Source organism: Malania oleifera, chromosome 12, assembly GCF_029873635.1.
Source record: "Malania oleifera isolate guangnan ecotype guangnan chromosome 12, ASM2987363v1, whole genome shotgun sequence".
NCBI classification, from domain to species: Eukaryota; Viridiplantae; Streptophyta; class Magnoliopsida; order Santalales; family Ximeniaceae; genus Malania; species Malania oleifera.
Window position 1 is genome coordinate 43299474 of NC_080428.1, and position 24958 is coordinate 43324431.

A 24958-nucleotide genomic window follows, 5' to 3' on the forward strand; every position below is an offset into this window, starting at 1 on the left:
CGGTTTATTTTCAGTGAGTCCGATCGTTTTTTACCAAGTCTCGGTGTCTGTACCAAATTTTGGTTCGTTTTTAGGGAGTCTTGGTGTTTTTTATTGAGTTCTGGTAGTTTCAATTGAGTCTCGTTGTCTTTGCCAGGTCCCAAAGCATTTTCACCAAATTTCAAGCGTTTTAGGAAAATGGAGTCTGGGTCCTACTTTTTTCCGAAAAATCAAGTTTAAATTTTCGGCCAAGTCTCTCTTTTCGAAGGATAGGGTCCATGAAAAAATACAAAATAAAAAATAATACAAAAAGAAAGGGGAAAATGCATCAAAATACAAAAATCCTATTAGTATTAGTATATTATTATTATTATTACTACTATTATTACTATATTATTACTATTAGTAGTATCATTTTAGAGTAATATTATTATTATTATTATTATTATTATTATTATTATTATTATTATATTTTCAAAAACAAAACAAGAAAAAAATAATAAAAGAAAAAACAAAAAGGGCCTTTAAAGGCCGTTTTCACGCACACAGCCTTTTTCACGCACTGTTCATCTTCTCTCTCGGGAGGGGGGCGCACTTCTCATGGTCTTCCACCAGACCTCTCTCGCCCTCTGGCTTTTCTCTCTAGCAGAAACCTCACACCAGAGCCCGGAGCAACTCTCCAGATTTCTTTTCCCCTTTTCCACTCTCAGACTCTCCCAGCATTCTCGCTCACTCCATTTTTATCCATCTGCCTCTCAACCTCCATACCATCCCAGATCGGCCCCCCATCCTCTTCCTCCATCTCTCAGATCCAGCCACCACCAGTTCACCCAACAACTCCCCTACGCCATCTCCACTTTCCAGCCGCAGTCACCACTGCAACCAGATCCAGCCAGCAGATCCTTCACAGCCAACCAGCAGCACCACCAAACGGCCATTACAACATTCTCGGTATATCCTCTCGTCCCTCTCTCTTACATTCCGCGGGATTACCAGGAAATTTTGTTTTTTGTATGGTTGGATTGTGTCTGCATTTGAGGTGTTTGAAAAAATGTTTTAATGAGAAAACATATTCGTGGTTTGTGCTTGTATGTGAGGTGCTTGTGAAATTTTTTTGAGGTGATTGGGTTGGTGGAGTGTGCTTGCATGTGAGGTGTTTGTCCAAATGTTTTAATGATTGTGTTTGTGTTGTTGGATTATTTTTGCATGAGAGGTGTTTGTGTAAATGTCTTGATGAAGGAAGTGTGTTTTGATTGTGGATAGAAGCCCAAGACACCGCTAGCTTTCTGCATTATCAATTGAAAGTTTGGCTTCTCAAAGGTTTATATGGGCTAAATTAATGCCATGGTTGTACCACTACAACCAAACATCACTACACACATTGCTCACTCATGATTACACACACTGCTCACCCACTTTTTCACACACCCTCACATGCTAACTTACTAACTTTTCACTAACATTTTGTTTCTTTGCTTGCATTCACATTAATCCTAACTCATGCATTTACTAACTCATGCTAATATTTTAATTTCGCGCACTAACATTTAATTTTCTGTATACTAACTTTTAAATTCTTGTATACTAACATTTAAATTCCAGTATACTAACTTTTAATTTCCTGTATACTAACATTTAATTTCTTGTACTCTAATTCGCACCCTAACACTTGTATTTTACTTCATTTACACACACTTTGCACATGTCCTTTACACACCTTTATGCACACACATGTTGCACATGTCATTTACACACATTAAATGTACACACATTTTGCGCATATTATTTACACACATTAGTGCATACACATATTACACATGTTGTATATATGCACGCATTCACATACACCCACGTCCACATGTACACACATGCATTCACATACACCCAAGTCCACATGCACGCATGTACATACACACAATTTCACATAGTCACATGCATGCAATTTCACACAGTCACATGCACACATGCATTTATATTCACCCACATTCATACACATGCACAAGCATGCATGCACTCACACATGAACACATGCATTCACATCCATGCACAAGCATGCATGCACTCACACGTGAACACATGCATTCACATCCATGCACATGCATGCATGCACTCACACGTGAACACATACATTCACATCCATGCATATGCATGCATGCACTCACACATTCACATCCATGCATATTGTCACGGTCCGACTCTTTTCACACCGTTGTGAAGGGTCGTGCAGCACTAGCTAAAGCACTCTTGCTTAACTAGCCAGCCTATCGTTTCCCAACATTCATCCACCAAGCACTTTCATTAACATTCATTCAGATGGCAGCGGAAATAATAATCAATTCATGAAAGTCGTGGCAACCAAGCAGTAAACATTGAAGCAAACATAATTCATTAACAAATCTTCCGTTGACATGTTGTACTTAGCGAGGGAGGCAAGTAGGCTAAGCACGTTGATAATTGCTAGTGAGTTTTACAATGACTGATGAACACTCACCCTCCCCTAAAGAGGATTTTATGTAATTATCATCCTGACACTAGGAAACATCAAAGTGACCGAGGAGTCATACTGCCATATTTGGCTTACAAAGACTCTACTAGCAAAAAATAACCCTACACTAGTATTTACATGATAGAAACTCATCCCAAGCACACGAGATAAGCGGTCACAAGCAAGCATAATGCCCTGAACAAGTTTAGCTCGTGACATTCTCCCCCACTTATGCGGTCGACGTCCTCGTAGACTTTGGGCGGTAGGTACACTTCAGATTTGTCTACAAACGGTTGAATATCTTCCGCAGAAATCCAGCTGATTTTTTTGTCATCAAGGTACTTCCACTTCACTAGAAACTTCTGCCGCTTCTTCCTTGAGGATATGAACTTTTTGTCTACAAGGATCTCTTCAACATCATGTCTGTCAGGTTGCACTGTCTTCAACTCTGCGCTGTTTGACTGACTTCTGCTTAGGTTGTTAGTGTTGGCGTTGAATGGCTTGAGGTAGTTGACATGAAACTGCGGTCTTCTCTCCTGATTTGCCCACTTCTTCATCTACTTAAAAGCTTTCTCCAGATAGGCTTAGGCAAACTTTGCATTCTGTCTCCCTTCACTGGTGAAGATGTACGCCTTGGGACTCTTTCGTCTGTATGGCTCGCCCACTGTGTGAGGTAACAGTGGCAGCTGGCCTGTAACAAGCTTAAAAGGGTTCTTGTTGGTTGTTGAGCGCCTTTGGGCGTTGCCATAGAACGGAGCCACATCAAATAGTTGCACGCCGTTCTTTTGATTTTCGTTGACAAAATGGTACAAGTACTCATCTAGCAGCTCTCTGAATCTCTTCATCTGTCCGTCTGTCTATCCATGATAACTCGAAGAGATGTCAAGATGTGACCTGAATATCCTGAAAAACTCTGTTAAGAAGTTGTCAGTGAACATTAAATCTTGGTCACAAATAATAACTTGGGGAACACCCCAATGTTTCACAATAGTCACAAGGAACAATTGTGTCGTCCCCTCTGCCGAACAGTACTTTGGTGCGGCCATGAAAGTACCATACTTCTTCCGTTCCCCCTTGTCTTGTTGGCAAGTGAGACAAGTTTTGGTATAATCAACCACATCATTTTGCGTGTGCGGCTAATAATACCTTCCCAGTAGTCTTGTCATTGGAGTCATTCTTCGCGAATACCCCTCAACGAACTTCCTGTAGCATTTAATAAGACCAAGAAAGGAACGCAACTCCTTCACTGTCGTGGGGATCTTCTGTTCTTGAATCATCCTTACCTTTTCCATACCCCTCCGGATACGACCTTATTCAACCACTTGACCAAGGAATTTGTTGCTCCGCCGAGCAAAAGAGAAATTCTCCTTCTTCACATTCAGACTGTTTCCCCTCAGCCTGTCGAACACCTTCCGTAGATGCTCTTCATGCTTCCTCTGAAACAACACCGATACTCCCAACGGCGTTTTGGAAAGGCGAACACATCCCATTTCCACTTCATCAAGCTGTTTCCCCAACTCTACTATCTCAAGAGGCGCAATCCAACATGGCCCTTTAGCAGGTGGTTTCACTCCTGATAACAACTCGATCTCTTGCTCCACAGTCCATCGTGAAGGCAAATTTTGAGGCAGCTTATCCGGCAACACCTCCTTATCCTCATCCAACACCGCTTGGATGGTCGTAGGCTCCAGCTCTTGGCCTACTTCTTTGTCTACCACCACCATGGCTAGACGTGTCTGCTCACCCTGACCCAATCCTTCATTGAGTTGTATGGTTGAAAGGGACTTCCCATCATCTCCTTTCGTTGCAACGACTTGCACCATACACGAGTGATCTCCCATCAGACACAGGGAACCAGCCGAAGGCATCAGCACTGCCCTCGTCCTCATTAGGAACTCTATTCTTAGAATGACTGGATAGTCATCCAATGGCACCGCTGTGAAATTCGCATGACCTTCCCACTGTCCAAGCTTTATAGCCACTTGCTTGGCTACTCCCAGAGTAGGCTGGGCTACAGAGTTAACTGCTTTCATGCGTTCTGTATCCTTCTCTAAGGATAAGTTGAGTCTCCATGCTTCCACCTACGAAACAAAATTATGAGTAGCTCCCGTATCCACCATAGCGCGAGTACTCTTCCCATTTATCCTCAAGTCCACAAACATGAATCCTTTTGCTCGTGTAACTTTCGGTGTTTTTGCCTGCTTTTCCAATGCGTTCACCAACCGCACTGAACCCACCCTCGGGGCATCATCCTCTTCCACATTGTCTTCCACTGCTTGTTCTACAATGGAAGCCTGTAAGGCATTAAGTGATGCTTTGTGAGGGCACTCAAAAACCCTATGAGGACCTCGACACGAGAAACACTCAATTTTACTCTTCCCCTTTCCATTGGGTGTGTTAAACCCTTGAGACGACGAAGGTTCCTGTGAGGTTGATGATTTAGAGTCGGCTCCCCCACTCTTGGGTTTGCCATTCCTGAAAGACTTTCCACTGTTTCCCTCTCCGCCAAACCGTTTGGACGAAGCGGTCTCATCACCAGGGTAGTCTGTCAAGCGTTCTACAGCCACTTGTGCAGTTGACAAGTCTTGAACCCTTTGCCTATGAAGTTCAGTTCTTGCCCATGGTTTCATCCCCTCAAGAAAATAGAACAACTTGTCCTTCTCCGACATATCCCGAATATCCAACATTAAAGCAGAAAATTGTTTCACATATTCGCTGATTGACCCTGTATGCTTGAGATCTCTCAGTTTTCTCCTTGCATTATACTCAACATTTTCAGGAAAGAATTGGGCCTTGAGCTCTCTTCTCAAGTCTGCCCAACTATCAATTACACAATTTCCATTTTCAATTTCTCTGTACTTGGTACGCCACCACAGTTTGGCATCACCAACCAAGTACATGGTTGCAGTATCCACATTTGCCTGTTCTGAGGCCATCCTCACAACGCAAAAGTACAGCTCCACATCAAACAAGAAGTTCTCTAACTCCTTGGCATCTCGGGCACCCCTATACGTCCTGAGTTCTGGCACTTTGGTCTTGCTAACTCCCGAAGTGTTGGAGTTCCCTATAGCAAGAACCATCACATTCATCTTTGCATCCAGATCTGCCATCCGGGCCTGCAAAGCTTCTACTGTGTGGCGAAAGTCCTTTGACAAGTCGCCTATCAAACCTGCTTGATGTTTTTGTGATCCCATCACTTCATCAACAAGTTCTTTCATCTGAGCCACCTCCGCGGCCATAGTGTTGGTTGTTTCCTCAACCTGTGCTTCCAGCACGCTGATCCTCTCAGCATTGTTTGGTGCCATGGTCACTTACCAAAGCTTCCAAAATCCAACAACGAAGGCAATTGAATTCACATAGCAACTCAACCTTGGGTTCTCCCCAAGTGTCACCGACTTGGCTCTGATACCAAATGTCACGGTCCGACTCTTTTCACACCGTTGTAAAGGGTCGTGCGGCGCTAGCTAAAGCACTCTTACTTAACTAGCCAGCCTATCGTTTCCCAACATTCATCCACCAAGCACTTTCATTAACATTCATTCAGATGGCAGAGGAAATAATAATCAATTCATGAAAGTCGTGGCAACCAAGCAGTAAACATTGAAACAAACGTAATTCATTAACAAATCCTCCGTTGACATGTTATACTTAGCGAGGGAGGCAAGTAGGTTAAGCACGTTGACAATTGCTAGTGAGTTTTACAATGACTGATGAACACTTACCCTCTCCTAAAGAGGTTTTTACGTAATTATCATCCTGACACTAGGAAACATCAAAGTGACCGAGGAGTCATACTGCCATATTTGGCTTACAAAGACTCTACTAGCAGAAAGTAACCCTACACTAGTATTTACATGATGGAAACCCATCTCAAGCACACGAGATAAGCAGTCACAGGCAAGCATAATGCCTTGAACAAGCTTAGCTCATGACACATATGCATCCATGCGCTCACACCCGAACACACATGCACATAGGCACGTGCACATGCATGCAGTGCACGTAGTCACATGCTCATTCCCATCTATGCACACGTACACTTAGGCATTCCAATACCACCCATGACATCATCATTTGGGTCATTGCTCATTCATGCATACACGTACATCCATGTGTAATCATGCGTGCACTTACACACAACACCACGCACATGCATGCTCACTTGTGCCTCACATGCATACGCATATTCATGCGTCAGCGTCATTGTTCATTCATGCATGTAGGCACATCCGCGTGCACATTCTTGCACGTACTCATTCACACACGTGCACTTCAATCGTGCACATGCTCATATATGCATGCACACACATTCATGCACGTACTCATCCACACACGTGCACTGCATTCATGCATGTAGGCACATGCACATGCACATTCTTGCACGTGTTCATACCCGCGCACATCATCCATGCACACATGTGCACATTCATACACGTGCGCATTCATGCACGTGCTCATTCATGCATGCACGCACATTCGTGCTCATGCTCATTCATGTATGCACGCGCGTTCACACACGTGCTTATCCATGCATACATATGGTCATGCATTCGTGATCACACATGTATTAGGCATCATTCATGCACTCTAGCATACACCTGAACATACACAGCTTGCGTGTTAGGCAACGCGTGTTGACTCATAGTCTCGACCAAGACCTTAAACTAGTTTTCCCCCGGACTGGTCAACATTTAACCGGTTCGTCATCCCCTGAACTGGTTCACGCCAGTTTTCCCTACTTCACTTGATTATTATTTAGTTATTCGGGAGATCCACAAAATGGTCTCGACCAAGACCTTAAACTGGTTTTCCTTCGTGCTGGTCAACATTTGACCGGTTCATCATTCCCAGAACCGGTTCATGTTAGTTTTCTCCATTTCCCTTGTATACTATTATTATATATCTAGAAAATTAACAAAATCACAAAATTCTCAAAAATCCCAAAAATATTTTCACACTTTAATTTCCATTGATTTTATTTGTGCTATTTTGATGCTTAAGAAAAAACACAGAAAATCATAAAAAAAATGTTTTCACTCTTAGAAAAATCATAAAAATGTTGTTTAAGGCACAAAAAATTATTTTCATCCCGAACAAATTTTGAAAACCTCCTAGAATAGTATTTTCCTACTTAGAAAAACCTACAACTTTCAAAATCCTCAGGAGTGTATTTTGTATCCTATTTTTTATTTTTCTTCCCGATGATTGCAACCAAGGGCATAGAATCTTCCGAATATTGGATTGCCCCGGTTCTGAGGGAATACTTATATAGTATTTTCATTTTTTTGATTTTTAAAAGGAAACAATTTCGACAGGCTTATTAGATTTATTTTGGAATAATTTTTTATTAATCTGGTACTGTACGTAAGAATGGGCGCGTAGGGGGTGCTAACACCTTCCTCTCGCGTAACCGTACTCCTGAGCCCGACTCTGGTAACGCAGGCTGATTCTACCCCTAACAGGGTAACGATCAAGTGTTCTAACCACACTTCAAAAAGTTAGTGGTGACTCCATCACACATCATTTTCCATGAAAATCACATTTTCAAAATCACACTTCCATTTCTCTCAGTTCGCAGCCGGAACCCACACATTTTCGTCAAAGAGAGCGGTTCTCTCTAGGCCGGGTTCGGGACGTCGCGACACAGTGTTTATGTAGTTTTCAGAATATCATGATTTACAATATTTTTGCACAGAAATATGCTTTATCAGATATTATATAAACAGATACATTTTACAGATAGATACTATTCAGACAGATATATTTTGCAGTTAGATATATTTTATAGACAAATATTTTACAGTATTTATAGAATTCCATTATTTTTCAAAACTATAACACTCAGATATTACAGATTATTCAGTCAGATATTACAGTTATTTCATTCAAATATTACAGTATTTCAGAGTTGATTTATAGTGTTATGGTTATTTTGGAATCATGATGAAATAACAAGATAATTATAGATATTAGTATTATACAGTAGCACTCAGATATTACAGATCCCTGATGAATTATTTCAGTCTGATTAATTATTTTAAAAAGATTCAGTCAGCAAAGCACGGAACCGTTGCTATTTTATATCTGAGTGCAACCACATATCTCAGATAGTATGTAAATTCTGTCTACCGTGCCTATGGAGGGATTGCAGTTGCCCCAGATTCCTGGGTTGAGGAGGTCGGTTTGACGAGGTAGATACCAATATCGTGCCTTTGGAGGGATTGCAGTAAAAGCCGGATTGAGGATTGGTAGAGTATTCAGGTGACTTATCTTGATAGGCCAACCAGAGTTAAGTCCAGCCTATGGGTCGCACAACCCTGTCATGAAGGGTTAAATCATGACATACAGATTTTCAAGGATATTACTCAGTTTTATATATATATATATATATATATATATATATATAGAGAGAGAGAGAGAGAGAGAGAGAGTTACAGAAAAATCAGATAATACAGTTGTATTTTAAGCCATGTAAGTGTGAGTTACACAGTATTTACATGATATCTAAGTTTAGTTATTTATCAGTAAATTATTTATATAAACTCAGTTGCCACACACTAGTAATAGCATATTTCTTCTTACTGAGCATTGTTTCATTCTAATAAATTAACATTTTTTAGGCGATCCAGCTAGACGAGCAGATCAAGCTCGCAAGTAAAGAGGTCATTTACATACCCTATCCGTAGGGTAAGTGTTATTAGGAGGAAATGTATTTTTGAATAGTGTTTAGGAATTTTGGGTAGAAGATAATGGGATGTTGTGTAATTATGTATGTATATCTTGGGATAATTCTAGATTCTGGTATCGTATATATGGATGTATGACTTTATGTTTTCCACTGCATAGGTTTGTTATTCTACGAACAAGAATTTCCTTAGTGCCCACCTGGGAACTAAGATGTTATAGCAGATATTATTAGGGGTACCTGAGTATTTTATTTTGTAGTACATTTATGAAAAAGAAATGGTATGCAATTTCAGGTTGTTACACTTAGCACCCTCGGAATACTTATCATGCTTAAAGAAAGACAGCTACGAAATTATCACAATAAATTTTCAGCGATTTGGCAATACTGTCAACTATTCCAAGTCCTGAAATAAAGTTTCGCAACCAATTAGCCTGAAATGTAGCCTTAAAGCAAGTTACAAATTCAGCTTCAATAGTGGATGCAGCAATTATTGACTGCTTCGCACTCTTTCATGAAATTGCTTCGTCGGCTAGCGAGTATACATAGTCAAATGTGGACTTTCTTGTAACCACACATCCAACAAAATCAGAATCCGAATATCCAACTACCTCAAGATGACTAGACCTTTGATACATAAGCTTGTGATCGTTTGTTCCTTGCAAGTATCTCATAACTTTCTTTGCAACCTTCCAGTGAATCATTCTTGGATTTCTTTGATATCTACCGAGCATTCAAACTGCAAAGCTAATATATGCCCTTGTGCACGCTTGAGCATACATTAAGCTCCCAACAACAGATGCATAAGGAACATCCATCATTTGTCTCCGTTTCAGATCATTTTAAAGACATTACATGAGACTGAACTTGTCTCCTTTCTAAATTGGAATGGGAGATGCTGAGCATTTGTCCATTTTAAATCTCTCTAAAGCTTTATTTATATAACCTTTCTGAGACAAACCAACCAATCCTTAAGACCAATCTCAAAATATTTCTATTCCAATCACATACTTTGCCTCTCCCATATCTTTCATTTCAAAGTTTTTAAAGAGAAATTCTTTGGTCTCATGTAATAGACCAAGATCATTAGTTGCAAGCAAAATATCATCAACATATAGAATCATAAATGTAAACTTACTCCCACTAATCTTCAGATATATACACTGATCAATAGTGTTTTCTTTAAATCCAAAGGAACCAATGGTATTATTAAACTTAAGATACCATTGTTAGGAAGCTTGTTTAAGTCTGTATATTAACTTCTTAAGTTTACAGACCAAATTTTCTTTCCCTTCAACTATAAAACCCAATGGTTGATCCATATAAACATCTTCATCCAAATTTCCATTTAGAAGGGCAGTTTTCACATCCATTGTCGTAATTCTAAATCGTAATGAGCTACTAAAGTCATAACAATTATGAAAGAATCTTTCTAAGAGACTGATGAAAAGGTCTCTTTATAATCAATACCATCTTTCTAAGTAAAGCCTTTAGCAACAAGTTTGGCCTTGTAACATTCAAGATTACCACAAGAGTCGTGTTTGGTTTTAAAACCCCATTTACATCCAACTCTCTTGCAACCTTCTGGCAATTCTACAAGATCCCAGACTCATTTTGTTCCATAGAATTTAACTCATCTTTCATCGCATCCATCCATTTATTAGAATTATCATAGCTAATGGCCTGTGAAAACGAAATTGGATCATCTTCAATTCCTAAGTCAAAATCTGAATCTTGAAGATAAACCACATAATCATCCGAGATAACAGATCTCTTTTCTCTTTGAGATCATCTTAACGCAACCTCTTGTGGTTTTTCTATAATATGTTCACTTGAAGAGTAGGAGTTGTAATTTCCTTAATTTCCAAGGAGTTGTAATTTCCTTAATTTCCACATTTAATGGAACCATACTCCCACTAGTTTCATCATTCTTAATAAACCTAGCATTTCCAGTTTCAACTATTCTAGTGGCATGATTAGGACAATAAAATATATACCCTTTTGATTTTTCTGGATAACCAATGAAATTACCACTGATTGTTCTTGCATCCAGCTTCTTTTCTTGTGGATTATAAACTTTAATTTCTATCTGATAATCCCAAACATGCAGGTGTCATAAACTCGGTTTCCTGCCAATCCAAAGCTCAAATTGTGTTTTTGGAACTGCGTTATTAGGAACACAGTTTAATACGTACATGGCAGTTTTTAAAGCATACATCCACAACAAAATGGGTAAATACTTTTGCTTATTATGCTTCTAACCATATCCATCAAAGTCCAATTACTCCTTTCTGATACACCATTCTATTCTAGTGTACCTGGCATTGTGTATTGAGCATAAATACCGCGTTTTTCAAGAAATTTAGCAAATGGACCAGTAAGTTGTCTAGTTTTGTTATACCTTCCATAACATCCACCTCTTCTATCATATCTAACAATTTTCACCTTTCTGTCTAATTGTCTTTCAACTTCATTTACATAAATTTCCAAAGCACTTACTGCTTGAGATTTATCATGTAGCAAGTAGACATATTCATAACGTGAAAAATCATCGATAAAGGTGATGAAATATCTATCATTATTAAAGGTATTTACATCAAAGGGTCCACATATATTAATGTGTATAATTTCTAAAAGTTGAGTGCTCCTTGTGGCTCCTTTATTTGTGTGTCTTGTCTGCTTTCCTTTAATACAATCTATACAAATGTCAAGGTCAGTAAAATCCAAATTTGGAAGTATTTTATTCTTTACTAATATTTCCAATCTTTCTTTGGAAATATGACCTAACCTTTTATGCCACAAGTAAGCAAATCGTTCATTCACTAAACTTCGTTTAGTGCCAATACTATGATGCGAGATTAAAAGTGTTTTAACATAATGATTATCAAGTTTTAACTTATATAAACCATCACAAAGCATACCACAACCAACCATACTTGTAAAGACCCAGAAAATTAATAGTAATTAAATAAAGAGGAAAGGAAAATTTAAAGGAGATAAAGCAGGGTTCGTCGACAAATGCCCTAACTTCGTTGACGAACTCCCTCATATAGTTTGTGGACGAGGTTCAGTGCCTCGTCGACGAAGAGATACTGAAAGGGGGACATGCAGACCATTTGGTTCATCGAAGAACTCATTATCCTCATCAGCAAACTTCCTTCTTCGGTTCGTCGATGAGTCCATGTGTCTCGTTGACGAAGCCACGTGGCCAACCATCTATATAAGTGCAAAAATTAGATTTTGATGGGAAATTCAATTGCTCTTTTCTCTCTCTCTCTAAAATTCGGTTTCTCTCACTTCTCTCTAAGATTCCGGCTCCGTTTCTCCCGGGTTCAACGATCAAAAGCTACCACAATGATCCTGGAGAGAGTCTCTACAACTTAATGGGAGCAGAATTTCAATTTGAGAAGTTTGGGAACTGTCCCAAAATCAAGTTGAGTAGGTTATTTAAGGGTTATTTAGCTTGTAGGTTTTTCTTAACCCAGATTTGGTTGTAGATGTTATTATACTGGTGTTTGGGATGAATAAACTTGGGTGTTGTGAATTCAAGATTTTGGGGCTTATACTGTAGACAGGCTAGAGAACCTAGTGGGTGTGCTCAGAAACCCAGGTAAATGATAAATAGTTTATAAATTAAGGAAATGTGAGTATGGAAATTATTCTGAGAATTCAATTGATTAATAGGGAAATATGTATGTGTATAATTTCAAGATTATGGAATTATGAATGTCATGGGCGTGAGTTAGAATTAGTAGGCGAGTTCAATTAGCCAGGTAAGGGAAATATGCTATGCTGGGAATTTTAAAAATTTTATTAGTAATATATGTGTGTTTTGGGGTATATTCTACGAAGTATAAATTATCTTTATTATTAGAAAATATAGATTTCAGTATAGGGATTTTTATTTAGTTGTGCGGCATGAGTTAATATTAGAACAGTTCAGAATTTATGCAGTTTTTCAGAATAACATAATTTACAGTATTTTTGCACAGAAATATGTTTTACCAAATTTTACATAATTAAGAATTACAGTGTATATACAGACAAATATTTTACAAACAGATATTTTATAGACTGATATTTTACAGTGTTACAGAATACTATGATTTCCAGAATTTCAAAACCATAACACTCAGATATTTCAGTTTATCCAGTCAGATATTACAGTATTTTCATATTAGTTTTATAGTGTTATGGTTATTTTGGAATCATGATAAAACAGTAAGATAATTATATTTGTTAGTATTATATAGTATCAGACCCTGATGAATTATTTTAGTCAGATTCAGTTAGCATAGCACGATACCATAGCTATATCAGATCAGAGTGCAACCACATATCTCAGATAGTGTGTAAATTTCTGTCAACCCTGCCTTGGAGAGATTGTAGGCTCCCCTGAATTTCGGGTGGAGGTGGCCAGTTTGACGAGGGAGATGTCAATACCGTGCCTTGAAGGGATTGCAGGCGGCCAGTCTGATGATTGATAGAGTTTCAGTTGACTTATCCTGATAGGCCAACCAGAGTTAAGTCCCACCTACGGGCTGCACAACCCTATCATGAAAGGTTAAAATATTAGTAGTATGAATAAATAGAAAGCTCAGATAATACAGTTGTATTTTAAGCCCACATAGGTGTGAGTTACACAGTATGATATTTTACATGATATCTCAGTTTAGTTATTTATCAGGAAATTATTTATGTAAACTCAATTGCCACACACTAGTAATAGCATATTTCTTCTTACTGGAAGTTGTCTCATCCCAATAATTTAACATTTTTCAGGTAATCCAGTTAGACGAGCAGGTCAGACTCAGAGATAGAGAGGATATTTGCACTGCCCTATTTGTAGGGTAAGTGTTTCTAGGAGGAAGGTATTTTGGGTAGATCACAGGAGTCTTGATAGATGATTCTGGAGAGTTATGTTTTGTATATGTATATTTTGGGAAGATACTAAATTCTGGTATTGTGTATATAGTTGTACAGTTTTGTGTTTTCCGCTGCATAGGTATTTTCCAATAGTCATTACAGGGGTATCAGAGTAAATGAGTATCAGTCTATTTATATTTTGTTTAAAAAAATGGTATGAATTTTGAGGTCATTACAATGCTGGTATCCTTAAATAAACTGAAACATCCTTTATTAAAATTAAAAGTGTATCAAAAAACATCCAATTTAGATAATAAAACTAAATTCCTAGAAATACTAGAAACATAAAATGTCTCATATAAATCCAAACAATAACCAATGTCAAAGATTAAACAATAAGTCTCGACAGCTTCAACTAGCACTTTTATTCTGTTCCCCATGAAGATAAACTTCTCATTTGGGTTTATGTCCCGGATTGTAAGAAATTCCTGCATCATATTAGAAACATGAGTTGTACATCCAGAATCAATCCACCAAGTATTATAAGGAACTTCAGTTAAATTTGATTCGAAACATGCATAAGCACTAGACTTACCCTTCTTTCTAAACCAAGCTTTCCGTTTCAAGCAGTACTTCTAGTAATGTCCAAGTTTCCCACAGAAACAACACTTGTCTTTGCTTGATACCTTTCTCTGGATATGGGAAAAGGATTCATTATCCTTTAAAGATCCTTTCCCCTAAGTCTTAAGTTTTGCTGTAATATTTGTCATTTCAATAACATGCTCATACATAGTACTTGAACCATCAAACTTCATGGTGTTAACGAACCCATTAATGTCTCGGTAAGAGACTTATCTGCTGTTTGGGAATGCTCTCCCACAAACTTTTAAACTGTTTGGCACTTTCAATTTTGGGAATAGCTGTCTTGATGTTATTTATAACACTCATTCGCATAAACATCAAACTTAATATGTTTTATATTTCCCAATTATTATAATAGGTTATTTCTTCAACATTGCTAGAATCAGTAATAGCAGCAAGCTGATCATTTAAGAGTGTCAAATCAAGATTCAATACACTGTGGTGAAATTAAACTTGTTCACTCCAATCAGCAAAATTCAACTCATTAAACATTGGAACAAATGAAGCATGCAAGCGTAACGATCGAGACACAGATACTACAAGAATTAAACACACTTAATGCTTGGAATGAAACATTTATAAGATTACAAACATAAATATATTAATGTTTTCCTTTGGGAGAAACACTAATATAAAGAACTTTAAAATGATGCTAATTAAATACTTTGGTAACATTATATGCACTCATTATAAGTATCTATTATCTTTGGATAAATAGATAAAAGAATAATACATAATAATATTACCAAATCATTATTTTTATATTATAAGAACACTTAATCGACCTTTGGGTAATTCTTGATGTCTTATAATAATTTTTAATATCATTTTAGCATCAAACATATGAAAACTTTACTTAATGATTTAATCACTTTGGTGATTGAAATCAAAACACTTTATAACATCACAATGTTAAAATATTGTGAATAACATAAACATGCTAACAGAATGCTAGCAGATTCATGTTAGCATACATTAACATTATATATCCTATTGATTTTCACAGATCAAGTCATGAAAGTTATATAATTTTCGTAGCCCATTTGTCTTATGCGTCACAAAAAGAATAAATTTATACCTTCAGAAATAACATTTCTTTTACTTAAATAATTATAAAATCATTCCAGCCACTCAATCACATAATAACATTAATATATATTTATATATATTTACTATCACAACAAACATTCTGCACCGTCAGACTTTATTAATCAAGGCATACCACAAGTACATCGTTATACCTTGGAAAAACATAAGGTTACTATGCCTTGATTCATGAACTAAAATTAACAGAACATGAGCCTTTAATCATAATCAAAAATCATGAGTTTCTACAACTTTGGCTCTGATACCACATGCAAGTTTAGACACACACGATAAACATAATTTATACGTCTTAAGAACATGATTTATACATCTTAATTTTAATAACCTTCGAAACTCATAATTTTACACAACAAGCGTTAAAAGAAAATCATACCTTAATCCATAGCCTCCAAGCATATATCCTTAGACTGTAGTTCTATCTCACAACCTTACGCTTCCTTATGCTCTATCTTAATTTGATGGAAATCGTAGCACAAGCTTTCTAGGTTGAGATAGGACCAGCCCCAAACCTCATTTATATATTCATCATTTCCATCAAGTGATTAATTAATATACATAATTTATCATAATTATATACTTCTCATATTCTGAGATATTATTATTGTAAATTATGATAACATTATTATATTCAATATTAAAGACCTTTCATATTACCTCAATAAATATGATCATAATTTTATTTGAGACAATTAATGTCTTAGATCTAATTCACTGCAAAGTGCCACTATTAATTTGTCCTTTGTTTCTTGTTTATATGATACCAAGAATCCTTAGGTGGAATGAAATTAACCTATTAGACCAGTGGATAAAACAAAAAGTTTTTTTCCCACTAGTCCAACCTCCAAATAAGACATTTGGAGGATATATTAAATATGAACCAAGAGACATTGGAATAAGATTCCAAAGGGATAGATCAGATGTAGAATTTGTTTATTCCAGACCAACAATTTCTAGATAAAGATCCTTTTCTATTCCAAGACACATAATTATAAATTTTGAAAAATCTAGACCATCAACATTGAGAAAGGATCCCCTTACGAAAATGAAAGGAATATAAATAGAAGAACAAATAGCTCAACGAGTTTATGATTAGTCTAAACAAAACCTTTCACCAAGTCAATCTCAGATTTTTGAAGAATTTGTCATAAACAAAGGCAAACTAAGAAAAGAATTTCTATTAAAAAAGAACAAAGATCTAAGAGAAAAATTCTTCCAAAGATTTACTAAGGATGAAATTGAAAAATATAAGAATAGATAGCATGAAGACATGACTAGAATGAAAAAGAATATTTCATTCTTTGAGTGGTTTAAACATAGAGAAGAACACAAAAAGAATATTTAATAATTATTTTGCTATTCAACAAAACAGGAAAGTTTACAAAACAAATTATGATTATGTTGCTGGAAACCATCCCCCAAAAGAAAGAATTTATTTACAACACAAAGACAATGAAATTCAAGCAGTTCCGTTTGCAATGACTAATACTTTAGACCCAACACAACCTAAATGCAACAACATGTACAAATTATGGTTAGATAAAAATAACTATACAAATGATTGAACAATTAGATAGAATAAAAAGTTATGAGATCGAGAAATTAGAAAGAAAAAAAAAAAAAGTATAGACAAATGAGTAAAATAGGAAAGAATAAACCAAACATGGAACAAAATGATTATCTATTACACCGTTTTCCAACTGGCCAAAAAGGAAAGGAAAAAAGAGAAGAATTAAGAATGGGATTCAAATTTCATTATCCATCATACATAAAAGGATGTTTCGATAAAGATGAGATCTTAAACCAAATAGAAAAAAAAAAAAAAAAACTTTCAAAAATCTCCTCTTCTTCCAAAAATATACAAGCACTTGATGAAAACACCAACAAAGAGCCAGACCAAGAAGATTACCAATGAGAATGTCAAATTGGGCCATTGACAATTATACCATACCAATATTTTAAATGAAAAATTGTTCTCCTAGACCAACACCCCAGACTTGTAGTTTGAAGAAAGTCTACCATTTTGTTTTTATTCAAGAAATACATGTTATCAGTGGAATATTGATGGACTTTCATAATATCAAATTCTTATCTTAGCCAAATGTTTATAGTAGGACAAATTTATGTTCAAAAACAAAAACAATATATCCCAAAAGCAACCAAAGCCTTGATAATAGGATTTGAAGGATCCCTCCATAGTTTGTGGGAAAATTGCCTTGTGAAAGATTAAAGAAATGAAATAATTTTCTCAGTAAAAATAGGGGAGAAAATGATGAGCCAATTAAAACAAAAACTGGAATTGTGATATATACATGAAGGAATAACTACCTCGTGTATAACCAATTATATTACACTTTATTGGAAACCCTACTCTTAATGAAGAAAAATAAAATGAACTATTACAAAATCTCAAGTGTAGAAAATAAGCAGACTTTAAGTTGAAAAAAGATATGTTTTCAACTAGATTAATGCAACAAAGTGACTGTAGAGTCTCATATTGGGAAAAAAAACAAAAATAAAAAGTTTATTTTAGGATTAGTGACCGTTTTTTGCAACCACAGCAAGAAATAAAATGAAAGATTATTGTAGACACCCTAATTTTTACCGGAGCTTTCTTAGAAAGACCCGGTGCAATAAAAGTTTTCGAATCCCGAAAATTGTAAGATCCTTTTTGAAAAGCCCGATCTTCTAAATTGGGTCCCGATATGTTAAATTGAGTCCCGATGATTTTAACTGAGTCCCAGTGTGCCTATCGAGCCCCCAGTGTCTCTAAATCGAGTCCCGATATTTTTATTTGAGTCCTGATGTATCTATTTGAGTCCCTGTATTTTAAAACCAAGTCTCGGTGTCTCTAATCGAGTCCCAATATTTTTAATTGGATCCCGATATTTTTTTTTTTTATTTTTGAGTCCTAACATTTTTAGTTGAGTCCTGGTGTCTTATGTTGAGTCCCGATTTTTAGATCCCGGTCTATTTTAATCGAACCCTAGAATTTCAATTGAGTCCCGTTGAATTTCAATTGAGTCTCGATATTTTAATCGAGTTCGGTTCTGGCCCTCTTGTTGTCGGGAATTAAGCCCTTTTAAAATAGGGTCTCTTTTTAGTATATAATTGAACAATAAAAATAAATAATAAACAAACCCGGAGTCGCACGCATGCCAATTTGTTGGCATATAGAATAAAGGGGCAGCTGTAACCATCTACAGACTCCCTATAAAGAGAGTCCTGCGCAGAGCTGAAATGGGGGGCATTTTCACTTTTCATTTTGCTTCCCATTTCTCTTCTAGCTCGCCCATCTCTCTTCTTACCTCTCACAACTCTCTTTCTTTCTCGGTTCAGCCATTTCCCACTCACCATCCTCCACCAGATCCACGACATCATCTCACCCACAGTGAACCTCCACTTCAGCTCCAGCACCCGAAGACTCTCCAGCACAGCTGCTCCTTGCCAGTCTCCAGTAGCAGCCACCCGAGGGGTCACCAGCAGCACCAGCGGCTCGCCTCTGCAACACCAACTCTGGCCATATAGCAGGTAGTCACTCTGGTTGTCCCCCCAAAGGTAAGCCTCTTCTCTCTTTTTGCATACATATTTGTTTTACATTCTGCTGGTTTGTATATTGTTCTGGTTGCCATATTTATTGTAGTATGATTATTTAAGTTATTCAGTTCTTATATTGATATTCAGTGTTTACCATGTGTGTTTCTCGGATTTATGCTTAATAGGTTTGTTTAATTGTATTGGTTCAGAACTAGGTGTTTCGGATCTATGTGCTCTTATGACCGTATTTTGGAAACTGGTTTGAATTCATTATTTAGTTCAAGCTGGCAGAACAACTCAAGCCCAGGTTGAATTGTTATGTTCTTGTGTCTGTGGGTGCATGTGCTGGTGTGTTTATTTGGCCAGGTTGATTCTAGTATGTCTCTTGAATTTCATGAGTTGGGTTTTCCAGTGCCAGCTGCCATGGCAGGGGGCGAGGTGGTGATGATACGTGAATCCTTCGAAGGAACCGTTTTTGTTACTTTGTGCCCTTTAATGCTATTAAAACAATATACCCTTTCCATATAGAAAACCTTGTATCTCTTGTAAAGAGTGTGTCCATCAATAAAGATTTTATCTTTCTCCTCCAAATTTTAACATGGTATCAGAGCTTGGGAGAATGGTTACATTCAAAACCTAGTTTTTTTCTAACCTTCTTTGCCGCCGCCATCTCATCCTCCCTCTGCTCGACCACTGGTTCTGCATCGTCATCTGGGCGTGGTTTTCACGTCCGATTTGCAAGCCCTCAGTTCTTCCCTCTCTGATTCTCTTGTCCGGCATTTCTTATTTTTTTAGTTTTATGGATTCCCTCCAATTCGTGCTCAGTTTCTGGCAAACCACTTGCTGTTGTTTTCTCCGTCGTTCTCTAGTCTTTTCCGGCGATCCGCCTCACTCTCTCAGTCATCGCGACCCGCAAGAAGCCGAGAATCTGCAAGTTCTCGCTTCTACCCCTCTACACTGCGAATCTGCAAGTTGCTGACGCCAGTCACGCCACACTGAGTCTTTGTCTCTCGACTCCCTATTTTCTCTTTCAGCATCTCTCGGAGTTGTCTCAGTCCGGTTGTCTTCTCTGGCCAGACCCTTTCGCTCGACGTACGCTCAACCTCTCTAGCAGTCTCTCTCAGCTCCAGTTCGTCGTCTCGGCTGTTTCTGTTCGCAGTTTTCCAGCGATCCATCTCAGCTCTTTTTTTCCGGCGATCCAGCCATCTCAGCTCCGGCAACAATTTTTCCATTGATCATCTCCGGATATCCCTCAAGCCTCGGGTTGCCTTCTGCGGTGACATCTTTGCTTGTTGCTCCAACTTCGGCATCATTCTTGTCTTCGGATAGTTTTCCGTCAGCAGATCCTCAAGCCCACAGCCTCTTTGTTTCTCCACATCTCTACCTAGAAAAGAGATCAGATCTGACCCGATTCGGCGGTTTGCTTCGCTTGAACTAATCTGCAATATGACTAACATCACATCTGATTCTTCAATGGCTGCAAAGACTGTCACAGATTCTTCAACTTCTTCTGAAATTGTTCTCCCTGGTCTCACCAGCGAACAATACCGTCAACTCTTGGATCTTTTATTGCCCTTGAACATCAATTCTACTAATTTTGCTGATAACCTTACCTCTTGTCATTCTGCTTCTCTCTCTAATACTGAATGGATTGTTGATTCAAGTGCCTCCGATCACATGACTTCCAATTTGTCTTCTCTTGATAATATTCAGCTTCTCAATCAGTCATGCCTCATTAAGCTTCCAAATGGTGACATTGTTCTTGTAATTCATACGGGCACTATGCGATTTTCTCCTAATTTCTCTCTTTCTAATATTCTTTATGTGCCTCCATTTAAATTTAACTTATTATCCATCAGTAAACTTACCACTGATCTCAATTGTGTTACTATATTTTTTTCCCACTTTTTATGTCTTTCAGGACCTATCAACGAAGAGGCTGATTGGAACGTGTGAAATGCGGGATGGGCTTTATCACTATAAACCTCCCTCAGCCTTAATTTTTCACTCTCAACGTGTTTCTGACACTACTCTTTGGCATCAACGTCTTGGTCACCATTCCATTTCATGTATTCCACAAACTTTAAATATTTCTTCTCCTCATTTGCCTTGTGATGTTTGTGCTAGAGCAAAGCACACTCGTTTACCATTTTCTTTGAATACACATAAGAGCACAATTTTTTTTAATCGGATTTATTGTGATATATGGGGTGGTTATCCTACAGCTTCACTCTCTGGTGCACATTATTTTTTAACAATTGTGGATGACTACTCACGTGCTACATGGGTCTATCTTACGCACATGAAATTTGATACTTTCACTTGCCTTACAAATTTTTGCGTCATGGTCAAAAATCATTTCAATTGCACTGTTAAGCATGTACGCACTGATAATGGTCGAGAATTTCTATCCACCCCGCTTCAAACATTTTTCAATGATCATGACATTTTTCACGAGCGCACATGTGTGGATACATCTCAGGAAAATGGTGTTGCTGAGCATAAACATTGCCACCTTCTTAATGTGGCTCGGTGTTTACATTTTCAAGCTAATCTTCCCATTTCTTTTTGGGGCAAATGTATTCTAACAGCCACCTATTTAATTAATCGCACTCCTTCACTCAGCCTCAATCATAAGTCCCCTTATGAACTTCTTTTTCAGAAACCACCATTGTATACACACTTGCGAGTGTTTGGGTGCTTGTGCTATACCCAAACCACTCGCCAACATCGCGATAAATTCTCTCCTCGTGCTTTTCAATGTGTTTTCTTAGATTATCCTACTCATCATAAGGCTTATCATGTGTACGATCTTGAAAACAAAAAAAATTCTCATCTCTCGTGATGTCACTTTTCAAGAAAATATCTTTCCCTATCATCTCATACCTCCAACTCCTACATCTTTTCTCATCTTTCCCCTTCCTATTCTTGATATACACCCTTCCTACACACCTACCCATAGCACCCTACCTCTCTCCTCTTCTCCCCTGGTATCCTCGCCAACACCCTCAACCCCTCCACCACCCCCTCCACCTACCTATTCTCGGCGCAAACGCGCTATCACACAGCCCTCTTACTTGGCTAATTATATCTGCCATACTTTACCAAAATCCTCCACGACTTCACAGGTTTCACGATGTCCCTCAGGTACGGTTCATTGTTTCTCCTCTTTTTTATCTTATCATCATTTCTTTAATCAACATTTGACTTTTCTTTCTGTCATGTCCCAACATCCTGAACCCACCTCATACTCTTAGGTTGTGTTGCACCCACATTGGCGTGATGTCATGGCTTCTGAAATCTAAGCCTTAAAAACTAATCATACATGGGTTCTTCAACACCTCCCACCTGGAAAAAACACCAATTGGTTGTAAATGGGTGTTCAAAACAAAACTTCGGGCCGATGGATCCATAGAGCGACACAAAGCTCACTTGGTGGCCAAGGGCTACACTTAGGTAGAAGGTTTGGATTATCATGACACTTTTGCTCCTGTTGTTAAACTCGTTACTGTTAGGTGTGTTCTTGCAGTGGCTGCAACTCAAAATTGGCATCTCCTTCAATTGGACGTCAACAATGCTTTTCTCCATGGTGACCTTGATGAGGAGGTCTATATGCTCCCTCCACTGGGTTATTGCAAACAGGGGGAGACTCGTGTTTGTCGTCTTCATAAATCCTTTTATGGTCTTAAGCAAGCCTCTCATAATTGGTTCTCTAAATTATCTTCTGTTTTACTTGGTGCGGGTTTCACCCAATCTCAGGCCGACCATTCTCTTTTCACCTAGTCTCGGGGTCAGTCTTTTACTCTCATACTTGTTTATGTTGTTGACATATTCATGGCAGGTAATGATCTCTCCGATATTAGCACTTTCAAAGCCATGCTTGCTCAAAAATTCAAACTAAAGGATCTTGGAAAATTGAAATATTTCCTTGGCCTCGAAATTGCTCGTTCTCCCACTGGCATATTCCTTAATCAACGCAAATATGCTCTTAACATCATAGCAGTCATCTTGGTGCTCGTCCTGCCCACTTTCCCATGGAACAAAATCTTAAGCTCAATAATAATGATAGTGATCTTCTCCCCGATCCAAGCTCGTTTCGGTGACTCGTTGGACGTTTGATATATCTCACCATCACTCATCCTGGCATTGTGTTTCCGATCAACATTCTCAGTCAATATATGCACCAACCTAGACGGCCACATTATGATGTTGTTGTACGTGTTCTTCGTTACATTAAGACTTTTCCAGGACAAGGATTATTTTTTCCTACTGCCAACACTCTTCAAGTCTCAACCTATTCTGATTCGGATTGGGCTAGTTGTCCCCTCACTCGCCGATACACCATTGGTTTTTTCATTCAGTTGGGCACTAGTCCGATTTCCTGGTGCACTAAGAAACAAACTACCGTGTCTCGCTCCTCTGCCGAAACTGAGTACTGTGCACTTGCTTCCACTACATGTGAACTTACATGGCTCAAAACTCTTTTATATGTTCTTAGAGTACCGCATTCTCAGCCTATGCTCTTATATTGTGACAACCAAACGACTCTCCACATTGCCCAGAATCCAGTTTTCCACGAACGCACAAAACATATAGAAATCGATTGTCACATTGTTCGTGAGAAGTTATGAGGTAGCCTCTTTTTCACTAAGCATATTCCTACCCACCGTCAGTTTGCCGATATCTTCATCAAAGCTTTGGGTCATGACCATTTCCAAAATTTATCACGCAAGTTGGGCATTACGGATCTCCATGCTCCAACTTGAGGGGGAGTATTAAAGCAATATACACTTTCCATATAGAAAAATATACAATTTTTATTTTTTAATTATCTTATGTAAATATGTATATACTCTTGTATCTCTTGTAAAGAAGGTGTGCATCAATAAAGATTTTATCTTTCTCCTCTAAATTTAACAGATGTCGTCTGATTTTAATTTTCTCCGACACTCATGACACATTGTCGTCTTCTATTGGTTGTAGAACAGAGAGAAGAGAGAGGAAAGAATGGAAGGTGAAGACACATGATCTCTCCAGCTCAGCTGTTGCAGCAGCCTTCATAACGATCCCATTAGTGGCGTCAACAGGTTGTGACTGGGTTGCCAGGTCCAACCCAGGAGCTTGGTTGATTGTTCGTCATGATGCTTGCAGGACTGAGAGTTGGCAGCCATGGGGAAAGCTTGAGGCATGGCGTGAGCGTGATGGTAAAGACTCTGTTTGCTGCCGCTTTAACCTTCTGTCTGAAGAACAGGAGGGAGGAGAGCTTCTCATGTCCGAAATATTTACTAATGCGGAGAAGGGTGGGGAGTTTTTCATGGACACTGAAAGACAATTTCGAGCAGCAGTCACTCCTATACCGAGCCCTCAAAGCAGTGGAGACTTCTCAGCATTAAGCCCAGTTGGGGTGGGGTGTGTTATGAGCATGGAGAGGATTTTGTAGATAAAGGTATGGCGAATGAAGAGAGAAAAGAAGAGGAAAATGAATACGTGGAGAGTGAACAGAGCAAAGATAGCGAAGCTGGCGGAAATGAGAGTAGAGAGGACATTGAGGAAGATGAGAAAGCAGAAAGCAAACACAAGCAAAGTTATGAAGATGCAATTGAGAGGAACAGAGAGGAGAGTAAAGGGAAAGAAATTAAAGTGGAAGTAAATGAAGAGCA

The 24958-nt window shown here is 38.1% G+C and overlaps 1 protein-coding gene and 1 long non-coding RNA gene across 2 annotated transcripts; both read left to right on the top strand.

Annotated features, from left to right (window-relative positions):
- The first annotated feature begins 513 nt into the window (after positions 1–513).
- Positions 514–9451, top strand: LOC131144526 (uncharacterized). Its single transcript, XR_009133834.1, has 2 exons — positions 514–930; positions 9085–9451. It is a non-coding gene; the product is annotated as an uncharacterized LOC131144526 (long non-coding RNA).
- Positions 9452–22434: 12983 nt separating this feature from the next.
- LOC131143901 (uncharacterized) lies at positions 22435–24738 on the top strand. Its single transcript, XM_058092260.1, has 2 exons — positions 22435–22445; positions 24219–24738. The coding sequence occupies exons 1-2, from the start codon at positions 22435–22437 to the stop codon at positions 24736–24738; spliced, it is 531 nt and encodes a 176-aa protein (XP_057948243.1).
- Positions 24739–24958: the final 220 nt, after the last annotated feature.